Source organism: Clarias gariepinus, chromosome 28, assembly GCF_024256425.1.
Source record: "Clarias gariepinus isolate MV-2021 ecotype Netherlands chromosome 28, CGAR_prim_01v2, whole genome shotgun sequence".
Classification (NCBI taxonomy): Eukaryota; Metazoa; Chordata; class Actinopteri; order Siluriformes; family Clariidae; genus Clarias; species Clarias gariepinus.
The window spans coordinates 12961499-12976239 of record NC_071127.1 but is presented as its reverse complement, the minus strand read 5'-3'; the positions used below and the strand labels follow the sequence as shown (position 1 = coordinate 12976239).

Sequence of the window (14741 nt, the reverse complement as noted above, 5' to 3'; positions counted from 1 at the left end):
AACTGGCAACAACATATGATTATGAATATGAACGATAAATCAGGTCATATTAATAACAAGATAATGATATACATTTTAAACATTTACAAAGCAGCGTTTGTAATCTAGGCTAAACTATTTTTTATTTTAGATTTGTATAGGGCAGGCCTACAGTTTACAGCCTACGCTAAATAACTACTGACATTTTTTTTTTATTTATCACACGGAAATGTTCATTTAGCATTTTTACGTTTGCTGTGCAAAAAAAGAATGCTAAAACATTAGATTTAGCAGCCTGACCTTTGTTTCTTTTAATTATGAAAATTCCCGCACCTCGTCTTTCATCGTCACTTTTATTTCTTTGTTTTTGTTGTGACTGGCAGCGGTAGCTGCTTGGCGCTTTCGTGACTTGTCATGTGACGTAACTTTATCTAAGAACTTAATAAAATATGAAAATAGATATTCCCAAATATTTAATATAGGCTATAGGGAATTGCCCGCAATATATATGGATTTTTTATTAAATTTTGCTTTTAATGACCCGCCCCGCAAATAAAGTGACAATTTTGTGACTCGCCCCAACCCGACACGCGGGTTTCCAGACGACCCGCGCATCACTAATAGACATGCAGATTAGGTTACTTGGTGTTCCCAAATTGTCCATAACATGTATGTGTATTTGTGTGTGCCCAAGAGATTGGCACCCTTTCCAGGGTGTATGTACCCTGCCTCGTCCCCTAAGTCTCCTGGGATACCCTGCGACTGGATATGTGGTATAGAAAATGAATAAAAGAATAGAATAGAAAGACATATAAAGACTATTAGCCCATATAGACAAAATAAAGGTAATCCTGAATCTCACACTGATATGACATCACTCGTGTATAGAACATCAACATTCAAGATTTGATGTCCATCTTTTTATTAGACCCGCCGACAAGGAAGTGGTAGCAGCGCTAACGGAGGTCCGGGATAGAAGACATGGAGACTAATACTGTAGCCCATATACACCTTAGTCTGTCTTATCAGGTCAGTCTTTTTGTCCCTTGGTCAGTGTGCGTGTAAGTGTGAGTCTTTTTGTAAGTCAAAGGTGGCAACCGTAGGCACTGCTACAGGCATTGTATAAATAGATTAATAGTTGCTGCTGCACTGTTTGCAAATTAGCTGCCCATTGAAAGGTTAAAAACGATATTTTTTTTATGTAAACAGCACAAAACAGTGGCAGTCACTTTGCCCGCCATGTCGCCTCGGGCATAATAAGGCAATACGCTTGCATGTACGTATGCAGCCAGAAAGTTAAAATTTAAATGGCTGTTAAATGACAAGGGCAAAGAGACAGGAATAAAGTATTGGTCTCTTTGTCTTGGTGGCACAGATGGGTTGTGACTGAAGGCCTCTTATGTAGTTGCTGGTATCTGGTCGCTTTCGCTGTATGTCCTTCCTCAGACACTTTAAAACCTGGCAATAGGATTCACTGTGATGTTCTTCCATCTTTGTCCTACTCAACACTTAACTACTCACTGCAGCATTGCCACACACACGAGGCAGATTTGGCCAGCATTTTACTGTAGTGTACTGTCAAAATAAATTTTATTTAGAGTCCTGTCGCTTTAAGAACGAACTGGGTGGAGAGACGGCGCTGATTGGCTGCAGTAGCATTCCCGCTGAGGTTGCGTAGACTGAAACAGGAACTGGATGTAGAAAAGATTTCTCTTATATCTGGTAAGGACAAAATCCTAATCCTTAATCTCGCACTGATATGGCATGACTCGTGTATACAACATCACATTCAATTTATCAATTATTTTATTTTGTTTGGGCTGTGCACATGCAGCGCTCAGTAGAGCGCTTTCCAACTGTTTTCGCTGCTGAACGTCTCTTTTGCCTCATTTCATTGGTCGATTTTGTAACAGCGATGCTGTGATTGGTCAGATTTTATGCCTATCTTTTTTTATTAGATCCGCCTACAGGGACTTGGTAGCAGCGCGGACGAAGGTCCGGGATAGAACAGGCTGAATCCCAATCGAGCTTATTATTGGTCGAATTCTACACTACACAGGCCACAGCAGCCAGTACGTTCTACACTCTGTAGTGCACAGGGCTAGGGAGGAGGGGTCAGTTTGGGATTTAACCTCAGTCGGTTGTAGACGTAGTGTTGTGTACGTGGCGCTGTGTGTTTGTGTGGTAGAAAAAAGTAGTGAACCCCTTTTAAATAAAGCAGTATTTACATCCTTAATATATAATAATGTTAATTAACATTTTGCTGTTAAACAAAGAAGATGTAAAATGGAATACATTTGGTACCTATTTGTCTTTCTCTACTCTATCTATCTATCTATCTATCTATCTATCTATCTATCTATCTATCTATCTCTGTCTGTCTGTCTATTAAGTTTGTCAATCTCTATCTATCTATCTATCTATCTATCTATCTATCTATCTATCTATCTATCTACTTCCTCAATCTTTGACATGCAGCGTGCCTATGTACACCAGGTCCTATATATTCATTCATTCATTTATTCATTCATTCATTTATGCAGCCCCTTTGTTGTTCATCCATATATTCAATTGCAATATCCTTAAATCAAAATGGAGGTTTGCTCTACGCTATGCTTACATACTCATTAATCATCCATCCATTTATTTAGTCGGTTAAAGGATAAAGTGCATCAAATATCTAGAAAAATACCATAAAACAAGTCCTTTCTTCCCTCATTTGTTTATTTATTCCTTTATTCGTTTCTACACTGGTTCATTCATTTATAGTAACCTTTAAATTCAGGAGGCCAGTTGAGGACAAACTGTATTTTTTTTCCACTTTCTCTTTTTCTCTCTTTCTTTCAGATTTTTTTTTCCAGCTATTCAGTTATTCACTGCCTTCCCTTCTCTATTCACTGTTATTTGCTTATATTTGCTTAATTTGTTTGCTTATTTATTTAAACAAATTATACAAAAAAAAATGGAAATAATACAATTTTGTTTGCACTGACGTAATTTTTTTCTGTATACTCACAAGGTCTCAGTATAAAAAGATACGCTCACCTCATCTCACCTTCCCAGCATTCCGTAGAACGCTTACTTTCTATCTGTTACTGCGGGTAGAATATCTGCTCATCATGTTTGTTTGAGAAACTGCCTGAGGCGATCCTGTTAACCTCTGGTCTCGTTCACTTCAAAATCTCTGTAGTGAGAACGGTTGAAAGAGATCCTGCGCTTAATTAAAGTCTCCTGAGCAGGAGTGCACACAGCCAGGGGCTACCTTCAGCCTTATTTACGCATAGCTCACAGCTTCTCACAACGTGCAAACCAAAAATATTATTAGCAGTGTTAGCAAATGGGTCATGCTTATGGCTAAACTCTATTAGACTATTTAGTTTTGTGCAGCCACGCATGGTGATTTGGGAAGCTATTATGTAGCGTTCATGACCTGTGACCCGCATCACCTCCTGACCTCTTGCTGAGTGCCTGAAAGTGTAGGGAAACCCCTCACAACCCCCTTGTTTACTTCCTGCTGTGGTCGCGCTCACTTGTTCAGAAGATTTGAGAGCCCTAGGGGGTTGGCACGTTTGTTGTGTAAACTTTATAATTCCCGTCTTCCTCTATTGTCATCAGGAAAACCATTCATGTCATTTCCACGTATGTGTCTACGTAGCTGGGATTACACCTCTCCTGCTTCAGCTGACTTCCTCTTAAAGACTTCATCATTATATCCCAGTTATCTGTCTGTCTTTAGGTTGGATCTCAACAGTTACTGTTTGTAAACTGCAAAAAAAAAGGCTAAAGTTGTTGTTATGTAACAAAGTAGAATATATGGTGCAGCTTTTTGTAATTTAGCTTAAAACATATGGCAGGCGCATGGGGTGTAGAAGAAACAAAGAGACATAACTGAGACACAAAGCGAGACATACTTTTGAGAAACATTTGAGAAATCTGAGATGTACATGAGAAACAGAACTGCATTTGAAGGAGAAGCAAATGAGCCATATATAAGATCATAATGAGATTAAAGTCAGATATAAATGAGATGCATGAAACAAATTAGAAATATTATAGTTTTACATATCAAAGAACATATCAAAAATCCTCAGCTGACAGCATACAGTGTAATAAATTTACAATTCACACAATAAAACAGACACCAGCAAAATCTGGCAAATCAAGACACTAAATGATACAAAATGTCATAAAACCTAACCAAGTGTCACACTGTTCAACTCAAAGCATGAATTATAAGGTAGTTACACAAAGTCCACAGCATTGTGACAATCTTCCAGTAAAAAGAATCAGTTAAAAAGAAGATGAACATTTTTAAAGCAGAATTGGTTGCTTGCTGTATGGAAAAGTTCTCTCTCACCGGCTACATCAGACTTCTCTTGTGGTGGATGTCCAACAAGTTTGTCCAAAGTCTGCAACTCCTGGAGTTGCTTAGTATCTAATAAAACAAAAAATATATATTAAAACACTTGAGGTTTACCTAAACACCATTCAGCTACTCTATTCCCAACCTTCTGAAGGTTAAGAGAGGGGCTTGAGCTTGTTCATGAGCTGGTGCTCACCTTACTGATGATGTGGTGCTGATGGAGACTCTGGACCATTCCGGAGCCAAGTTAAAGTGTATATGTAATCATAATTGTATACAGAAATCACTGAACACAAACATTATCTCGTTGCTTCACTTCTCGATAAAAAATATTCTGTATCTTGTATTTTAGTTCTTTATTGGTAATGACATTTGTACAGAATGTAAAGTAAGTTTGCCATTTGCCAGTTTAATTTCAACAAATTAATGAGGGTGTACACATTTGTAAAAGGTTAGCCATGTTGATCAACTAGGGACACCTTAGTGTACTGTATAATAATATAACAGTATTATCTAGTATTGTGTAATAATAATATAACACAAAAATATATAATGTATAATGGTTGGATTTTTAAAAAAATAAACAAGCTAGATTTTGAAATAAAACATTTATCTATTACAAAGCAATTTTGTAATTGACTTTAGTTGTTACCAAGCTACATATCTACTTCTTCATTTCAGAGATCCAACCTACTATCCCTCCCCTCTATCCACTCGTATGTGAAGAGTAAGTTGAAGTATATAAAAAAGTACTTTAGTGTAAATGGCACCGTTTGTCAGAGAACCCTAGCTCTTAAACCCCAAAGCATTTTTTAGCCATTCTCTGCATTATGTTTTAATAAATATACTGTATATGAGTCAGGATTGTGCAATATAGAGTGACATTTTTTTAGCAGAATATAATTCATAATTCATAATAGCAGAATTTATATTCTTCAATATAAAGAACCTAAAAAGGATCATATCAGAACATATCAGAAAACCCAAATGCACAATTTACAATTACTGTATACTGTATGTGCGGGAAACACTGCTTTGAGGAAACAATAAATATGTGAGCCGCAGACAAGACAAATATGAACGGATCTCTGAGGTTAAGAGGTAATGAATCATATTTGAGACATTTGAGAAGATGCAGAAAATGGCTAAATCTCATTCAAGTCTCAAAGATGGCTCATTTCTGTCTAGGAGACAAAGAAGAGAGTAACATGAGATCTCATCTTGGAGATTCTTTGCTATGGGAGAGCTGCATCTTTTATTTTATATTTTTTTCATTTTTAACTTAAAGGGGAAAAAAACAGAGGGGCTGGCAAGCGAGCTGCTAAAACGATATAGCACAATAACTGTAATATAACCGGAGTGCGGATAATTTTTGACCCACCCTTGTATGTGTGTATATACATATGTACAATGTAAATACAGAGTCAGACAAAAAAAGTGTATACAGTACATGCTTCAGGAGCGGAAAAATAGTATGATGTAGATTATATCAATACAGTATAATATTTATGATATGATCATATACTGTATATCAATACATAACTTACAGCAATAAATTTACAAAAAAAATATTTATAGAAGTGCATTTACACTTCTGGTGACTCCATTTCAACTGCATTTTATCACTTCAAATGCAAACATAAGTCAGTGTAACAAGTTTTCTCTCATGTCTATTTCATACAATTTACATCATTAATATCGTCAGTAAATATAAATGGATGCATGCAGTATTAAGATTTGTTGTTCATTAGGAATTAGCACTTTTCATTGAAAAAGCATAAACATTAACTCCAGTTTGGGTCATGTCACATCACACTGATTAGTTTTCTAACAGCAGTAGTTATAGTTCCCTGTGTAGGGCTCGCCGGTTAAGGGAACTTCCCCGGCCAAAATTCCTCCTTTTGAAACACTGTCGCCTCGCACCTCCAGGGTTGAGGGTTCGATTCCTGCCTCAGGGCTGTTGAATGTTCTTGGTGCGTTTCCTCTGGGTACTCTGGTTTCCTCCCACAGTCCAAAAACATACAGATTAGGCTATTTGTCCATAGTGTTTGTGTGTTTGTGTGAACCCTTTCCAGGGTGTACCCCGCCTTGAATCCCCTGGGATTGGCTCTAGACCCTCAATGACCCTGGATAAAGCGGTAAAGATGTGAGTGAGATTCGTAGCCTGGTATGCAGATTAAAAGTCACAAATTGCTAAAAAAAATGTTGATTACTTGCAAATTATTATTATTATTATTAGGGTATAGTAGTAATATGTCATTGTTAATAATAATAAATGTGGCATGAAATTAATCCCAGGTCTCATGCAAGATCCTTGTTTTTGTCCTAAAACAAAGATCAATGACTGATGGGTGAAAAATTGACGGACCCTTGTTCACATATTCTCTACACCGCTCACAGTTCTCTTTGATCCGAAACAGTTTCGGCTTGGAATCTTACTTAAGATGGCAGTCCACATTCACAGGGAGCTACTTGCTGATCAGGGCCCAGCATAGGTCATGTTTTATTCCCTACAGACAGTATTGCATCTCAGCGAAGGTTGTTGGTAGGAAAGAAAACCGTGAGCCTGCTTAGTAGTTTGGTAGTTAAAGTATTCCTTTGTGCTTTAAAGCGTTTCTGTTCTGGGTATGTGGAGGGAAATTCGTGGTTATCGAGTCGATGCTCTAAATAAGTCAACACGCTCAGCTAAAGACTGACAAAGAGGCACAGATCTGACCTCTAACATGTTATTATGTTACACAATGATTTAAATGTCACATCTCACAGCCATTTCTCAGTAATATACAGCAGCTGAGACATGCTTGCAATGCATTATGGGTAGTACAAAGGGTCCCTGGGTTTTCAAGCATACGCACGGTGGAACAATAGGAAAGGTTTGGCGGTCAATTGTAGGTTGGGTTTTAACGCAAAATGAATGATCACAAAGAAATATTAGGAAGCACAGCTCAACTATTACTCATAAAATGTCAACTGACTCATCGTAATGGATTTTTTAAATTAGAATTATTTTACACAGTATTGCATACTGTAATCCCCCCCCCCCCATGTGACTCTTATGACGTCAATCACAACAGACGTCATAAGAGAGACGTCTCGCTAACCTACATCGGGCTGCTCCTGTACTACTGCGTTTCGATGATAATTATGTTTGACCCATAAAAAAAAACATAAGTATTACCTGATGATCACCTGATCTAGTAAAAAAAGAGTGAAGAACTCGGATATCAGCTAACTATTTAACTGCTTTAGGGTTGAATCCAAAATAGCGTTAAATGGAAAGTTAGTGCGGTACAGTACGTAAGGTGTACAATTCCTTGTTCCACATACCAAGTAGTGCCCTTGATCAGGGGTTATAGAGGGATTTGGGATTCAGCCTTGTGTTCAAAGCTAGTTTAGATCTTTAGAGTGTTAAAGCTTCGTAGAGACAATGTATTTTCTCACTGAAAGTGCTTCCAAGACTGGTTTTAAATGTGGGTTTTGGCACAGGTATCTGGCAAGTAATGGAGCAAAGGGTCTATACATACTGTACACAGACAGTATATTCATTATAATAAACCTGATCTTAATTATTAGCCAAACCATGGTGGTTAGAATCGTGGTATTATATCTGTCTATCTATAGACAACCTCTTGTCGCTATTGCCAGAGCCGTGCCGTTTAAGAAAACTCATCAAGCCTTTCAGTCCAATCAGATTTGAGCGCTTTTGCCATAAAAAATTCTCCCAAATGTTTTTAGTATGTACTTAACCCATCGAAAAATCCAACCGCAGCAAGGTAAATAAATATGGTAGGCTATTTTGTTCTCTCCTCAGTTGCCATGGGAATAAATCAAAGGGCTATGTGGTGTAAACTGAATGCTAAAAATACCCGTGAGTCTTTCAGGATAGCACTCAAGCAGGCTGTCTAAAGCAGAGTACCTGGAATTAAAGCTTCAGTACCGACCATTAGGGCTAATGCCAGTTCGCCGGATGCGATTCTGCAGTAATAAGCAGAACTTGGCGAGTTCAGGTCCCAGGATCGCAGGCACACTGTCACAACAAGGTTCTTGATGAATTGATGTTCTTGATTTAATTTCAGCTGCTAAAATAATAATAATAATAATAATAATAATAATAATAATAATACAAATATAGTATGCTTATTGTTATAGAGTGTGATTGCAAATTTAAGATAAAAGACAAAGAAGTTTGACGATAATGCGCATGTGTGAAACTGACCGCTAAGTTCAATGCTTTCCGCTCTTAACGTACACATTAATGCGCTCGTGGAACTCAAGGTTTTTTACTTACAGTTTATACCAAAAAGGTTTTTTTTTTGTCTCCACATTATTGATTTTCTTTTCCTCTGTCAACTGAGATGTTTTAATGTTCGCTTGTACGTTTTAATGTTCGCTCAAGTAAATGTGCTCGCTTCCTCAATATTGATTGGATGTCTGAAAGACTTTGAAATGTGGAGAGACGGTCTACAGTCTTCCAATAGATTCTGTTCTTTTTTTTTTTTGTTGCAGGGACACAAAATGGCAAAGAAGGATGCAAACACTGCAAAGTTACCAGTCGATCAGTACCGCAAACAGATCGGTGAGTTTTTACCGTTATCAGATACAGTACTGTACAAAAGTCTTGAACCACCTGTCATTTCATCATATTTTGCTTTCAGACTTTTTTGTATTATCATTATTATTTTTTTCTGTAGTTTTGAAGAAAATTTCTCCAGTTGTAAAATTAGTGGACGGACATACAAATTGAAAGATAATAATTGAAATTATGTACTAAAATAGTACCAAGTAACACCAACAGTGAATAGTGCTGGTATAAATGGTTGTTATGTTACAGTAAGTCATGTCTCTTTGTAATGCAACAGTATACTGTACACTACATGATGTACTACATTTGTGTTAATATGGTATACAGTGGTGTGAAAAACTATTTGCCCCCTTCCTGATTTCTTATTCTTTTGCATGTTTGTCACACTTAAATGTTTCTGATCATCAAACACATTTAAATATTAGTCAAAGATAACACAATTAAACACAAAATTAAGTTTTTAAATGAAGGTTTTAAGTTATTAAGGGAGAAAAAAAAACTCCAAATCTACTGGGCCTGTGTGAAAAAGTGATTGCCCCTCTTGTTAAAAAATAACTTAACTGTGGTTTATCACACCTGAGTTCAATTTCTGTAGTCACCCCCAGGCCTGATTACTGCCACACCTGAAATCACTTAAATAGGAGCTACCTGCCACAGAGAAGTAGACCAAAAGCACCTCAAAAGCTAGACATCATGCCAAGATCCAAAGAAATTCAGGAACAAATGAGAACAAAAGTAATTGAGATCTATCAGTCTGGTAAAGGTTATAAAGCCATTTCTAAAGCTTTGGGACTCCAGCGAACCACAGTGAGAGCCATTATCCACAAATGGCAAAAACATGGAACAGTGGTGAACCTTCCCAGGAGTGGCCGGCCGACCAAAATTACCCCAAGAGCGCAGAGACAACTCATCCGAGACCACAAAAGACCCCAGGACAACATCTAAAGAACTGCAGGCCTCACTTGCCTCAATTAAGGTCAGTGATCACGACTCCACCATAAGAAAGAGACTGGGCAAAAACGGCCTGGATGGCAGATTTCCAAGGCGCTAACCACTTTTAAGCAAAAAGAACATCAAGGCTCGTCTCAATTTTGCTAAAAAACATCTCAATGATTGCCAAGACTTTTGGGAAAATACCTTGTGGACCGACAAGACAAAAGTTGAACTTTTTGGAAGGTGCGTGTCCCGTTACATCTGGCCTAAAAGTAACACAGCATTTCAGAAAAAGAACATCATACCAACAGTAAAATATGGTGGTGGTAGTGTGATGGTCTGGGGTTGTTTTGCTACTTCAGGACCTGGAAGGCTTGCTGTGATAGATGGAACCATGAATTCTACTGTCTACCAAAAAATCCTGAAGGAGAATGTCCGGCCATCTGTTCGTCAACTCAAGCTGAAGCGATCTTGGGTGCTGCAGCAGGACAATGACCCAAAACACACCAGCAAATCCACCTCTGAATGGCTGAAGAAAAACAAAATGAAGACTTTGGAGTGGCCTAGTCAAAGTCCTGACCTGAATCCTATTGAGATGTTGTGGCATGACCTTAAAAAGGCGGTTTATGCTAGAAAACCCTCAAATAAAGCTGAATTACAACAATTCTGCAAAGATGAGTGGGCCAAAATTCCTCCAGAGCGCTGTAAAAGACTGGTTGCAAGTTATCGCAAACGCTTGATCGCAGTTATTGCTGCTAAGGGTGGCCCAACCAGTTATTAGGTTCAGGGGGCAATTACTTTTTCACACAGGGCCATGTAGGTTTGGATTTCTTTTCTCCCTAAATAATAAAAACCATCATTTAAAAACTGCATTTTGTGTTTACTTGTGTTATCTTTGACTAATAGTTAAATGTGTTTGATGATCAGAAACATTTTGTGTGACAAACATGCAAAAGAATAAGAAATCAGGAAGGGGGCAAATAGTTTTTTACACCACTGTATGTATTTAAAACTTTGCATGAACTTTAATTGCATACTCATAAGCGGGTTTTTAAAAATGTACAAAAACTGTTGAATGATGAACTAATGGTTGAAAAAAGGTTGATTTCTTTCTTCTTTTTTTAATGATACAAGTTTTCCATTTATATTTCAAAGTAGCATATCTTCTAATCCAGTGGGCCGATTGCGATGAAACAAAGCCTATATGTTACCTCAAGCTCAGCCAAATACGCCTGTGAAAAACCCATTAAAATTCGTTTAGCAGTTTTTCCGTGATGCGTGCACAAACAAACAGACAGACACAAATTCCAAAAACCTTCTTGATGTGTTTTATTACTCATCCACATTTTTTTCACAAATATCCTCAATGTACAGACAAGACAACTTTACAGGTTTTTTTTATATGTATAGGTAGTATTGTGTAATTATAAGAGGCCATAAAATATTCCTTTATAATAATGTTAATAATTTTTTTTTTTGAAAAGTCAACTTGGTTATACTGTAAGTAATAGATTATTAGTTGTTAGTGCTGTAAAAGTATATAAATTAGGCCAAAAAGAATAGAATAGGAAAATTGTGGTGTTCAAATCAAACTGGGACTTTTGATGATGACGTTTCCCATGAATGAAGACATAATAAAACTGATTGACATTTTCAAGCACAGTTCAATGATGAGACTCTTAGCTGTGGGAACTGTACACACAACTATTCACCATACACACACACCACTTGCACATTACAGAAACTCGGCATATCCCCCATACAGTCCTGACCTTGCTCTAGAGTTCCTGGGAGGCCAGCGTTTCAGTCTGGTGTACCAAGAAAACTTTTCACCTTGATGTGTATCCAAGCACCAATGAAACGCTGGGATCAGTGCATTAGTGTATTAGGGTATATATAGAGAAAAACAGTGGTTCGGCTCTGTTGCTCGTATGCCAAAATGCTTCACATGCTAAGGCAATTTTCTTGCAAAATTTCAGTTCTTAAGGCAAAAATGCATAAGGTTGGGCATTCTGTGCCGAGGTACCACACTGTAAAGGCTGTTTTCACTCTCATAACTGTGTTCTGTTATTCTTCACAATGAGAAGTCCCGGTTTGACTTGAACACCCCATGTCGATTTTAGGGATTAGGGATTGTCGACCGTATACGTCACTGCAATTAAACCGTTACTATAGAAACAGTAATGTACATGAATATATACGTAAACCAGCGGTTCCAATTACAGCTGGCACCGGTGCGAGAGCTGCCGTCATGGACAATTAATCAGATTTGCACGTGTCACGAATGGTGATATAATATCGCTTACATAACGCGAGTTCTGAATTATAAACCCAAGCTTTGTTCTAACTGTGAAAATGTAACTGGGTGATGTTTCTTTCACCAGGCGCAGCCAGTTTGCTTTGTGTTGACACAGCCTCGAGATTGTGTACACAGTAACACGGTCTGTCATCTCCACCATTACCCGTGTTTTTATTTTATGTGAGCTCATTTCAAACCCCTTAGTGGGGTTATTTAGCTTGTTGTGCGCCATCACCCCGTCGCATCGCACCTCTGTTTCATGTCTAGGAAGAAACATAACAAGCTGAACCCCTGCTGAAACCTCTGCATTTCAGCCAGATTCGATTTTGTTTCATTTTTTTTTTTTCATCTCGTCTGTTCAGGGACATAACAGCAGGTAATGGACAATAAGAATCCCTCCTTCCGTCTCGGTTTTCTTTGAAATGAGCCTCCATCGGCCAATTTCAACTAATCTCTGTTTAACGGAAAGAAAAAACGTGTCACCTGAAACGGCACAATGGAACACAAAAGAAAGAATACACAACGCAATTTGAAATCATAATGAGAAGGTAATTTATATCCTGTCAGGTTTAGTTTTTTTTTTTTTTTTTTTTTTTCGGCCAGTGAGCTTTTGTGATGTTGAGTGTTTCAGGATTGATACATCATCCTTAAATGCTGCTATTACTTCTCATAATGTAGTGCGAGTTTTCATGATAATGTGTGTGTGTGTGTGTGTGTGTATGGGGTGTTTTTCTTAAATCTTGGATTCTGTCTTTGTCTTTGCTAAGTCAGTGCTGGCACGCCAGGCTTGCGTTGAAAGCTACAGCCGCGGCATCACATGTACACGTTTCCTATTTTTTTTTTTCACATGACCATGATTAATCTTCATCATGCTAGTGTACACACTCGTGACAACTTCCCGTTTTTTTATGTCCCCTGTCACAATCATTCCCACAACTTTATTAAGCCTGAATACAACCATAATCGTAAGCAGAATGCATTGCGAAATGCCACAGTAAAACACAACATATTTCGGCAGTTTCAGAGTTTTAGGGTTGTTTTTCGGTGAGGTATTCTTCTACAGTTCAAAGACATGAAGATTACTCCAATTGAAATTCCCGGAATTACCCATAATGTTGATTTGTGTGTGCCCTGCGATGGATTGGCACCCTGCCCAGGGTGTACCCCGCCTTTTGCCCAAAGTCTCCTGGGATAGACTCCAGTCCCCCGCAACCCTGTATGGAATAGGTGGTATAAGAAGATGAACGAATGAACCATATTGATGGGACAATCATCGATTTTAGTCAAAGATCGAATGATGATAAAAGATTTTCATAAAAAAATTCCTAAAGCATGCCGAGTAGTTTTTTCTGCATATCCTGGCAACTATGCATAACTGCACAAAATGCGCATAACTGCACATGCACTGAGAACTATCAAAAAAGCATTGTACCAACTATATCATATTCAGAAACTTACCCTGATTAAACCATCTCTACCACTTGGTTGAGGCATGCTATGCTAAAAAAGCTTCTCTAGATGATGCTCTTTTTAAATATTGTGCTGTTTTTTCACATAAAAAGAGAATCTAATATCTAAAAACAAATCAAACAATAATTTTATTTGTCACATACAGTTATACACATCCATAACAAACTATATGCAGTGATAAACAATGAAATGCTTATACGACTGCCTGTGACCTTAAAAAATATGATTAATATTTAATTAAATAAATATGGAATAATATAAGGAAAAATATAGAAAAAACTTTAGCTAAGGAAAATATATCTGTAGAAGATAAAACAAAATATAAAATATAAGAAAAACTTAGATATACAAAAATTCTGTACAAAAATAGAAAACTTTATTGTGGATATAATATAAAATTAAATGGTAATGCCAAAACTTTTGTGCTCTTACATCATCACACAAAGATTTTGCATTTTATGTGACTTTTAAATTTTTTTTTTTTTACATTTTTAAAATTTTTTCATTATTTGTATGTCTAGCCTTACTTTTACCATAGAGTGACAACTCAACCGTTTGAAAGAGGTCAAACATGAACGATTCTTCTTCTCCATACAGGGCAGTCTCTGTGCTTAGTGTAATCATTATTTCTATTTCATTCATAAATTGCCATTTTTTCCCCTCTGCATATGCAACCACTTGCTTTCACTCTTTCTCGAGTGCTGTTCTCAGTGCTTCTCTCTGCTTTGTCCACCTTTTGTCATATCTGACCGGTTCTTTATTTGTGTGCGTATGTGTTTTACTTGAGACAGCTTGGTTTGTGTGTGTGTAGTATTTTATTTTTTTATCTTCTCTGCCTTTGTGATGTGATGTGAGAGACAAGGGCCAAATGGCTCTCATGTGGTGGGAGTCAGCCTGTAGCGCTGCTTCCTGCTGATGAACGATGGCAGTGCTTTGCCTCTCCCCCTCTCTCTCTTTCTCTCGCTGGAAAACAGAGACCTGTCACCAGGCTGTCACTGTTCCTTGCCCTCTAGCTAGGATTCGAGACTGTCTTCTCCAATCAGGCATCACACTGCCTTTAACTTTAATTCCGGACAACATTGCCGATAGCCTTGTCACAAAAGCTCTCACTGCTT

The 14741-nt window shown here is 37.6% G+C and overlaps 1 protein-coding gene across 1 annotated transcript in view; it reads left to right on the top strand.

The window, feature by feature from the left end:
• The first annotated feature begins 1606 nt into the window (after nucleotides 1-1606).
• Nucleotides 1607-14741, top strand: part of triqk (triple QxxK/R motif containing) — a 37971-nt gene continuing 24836 nt past the window's right edge. The window contains exons 1-2 of the mRNA XM_053490531.1: nucleotides 1607-1701; nucleotides 8849-8918. Of these exons, the coding sequence (XP_053346506.1) occupies nucleotides 8858-8918 (61 nt within the window). The 5' untranslated portion in view covers nucleotides 1607-1701; nucleotides 8849-8857. The remainder of the gene's footprint in view (nucleotides 1702-8848; nucleotides 8919-14741) is intronic.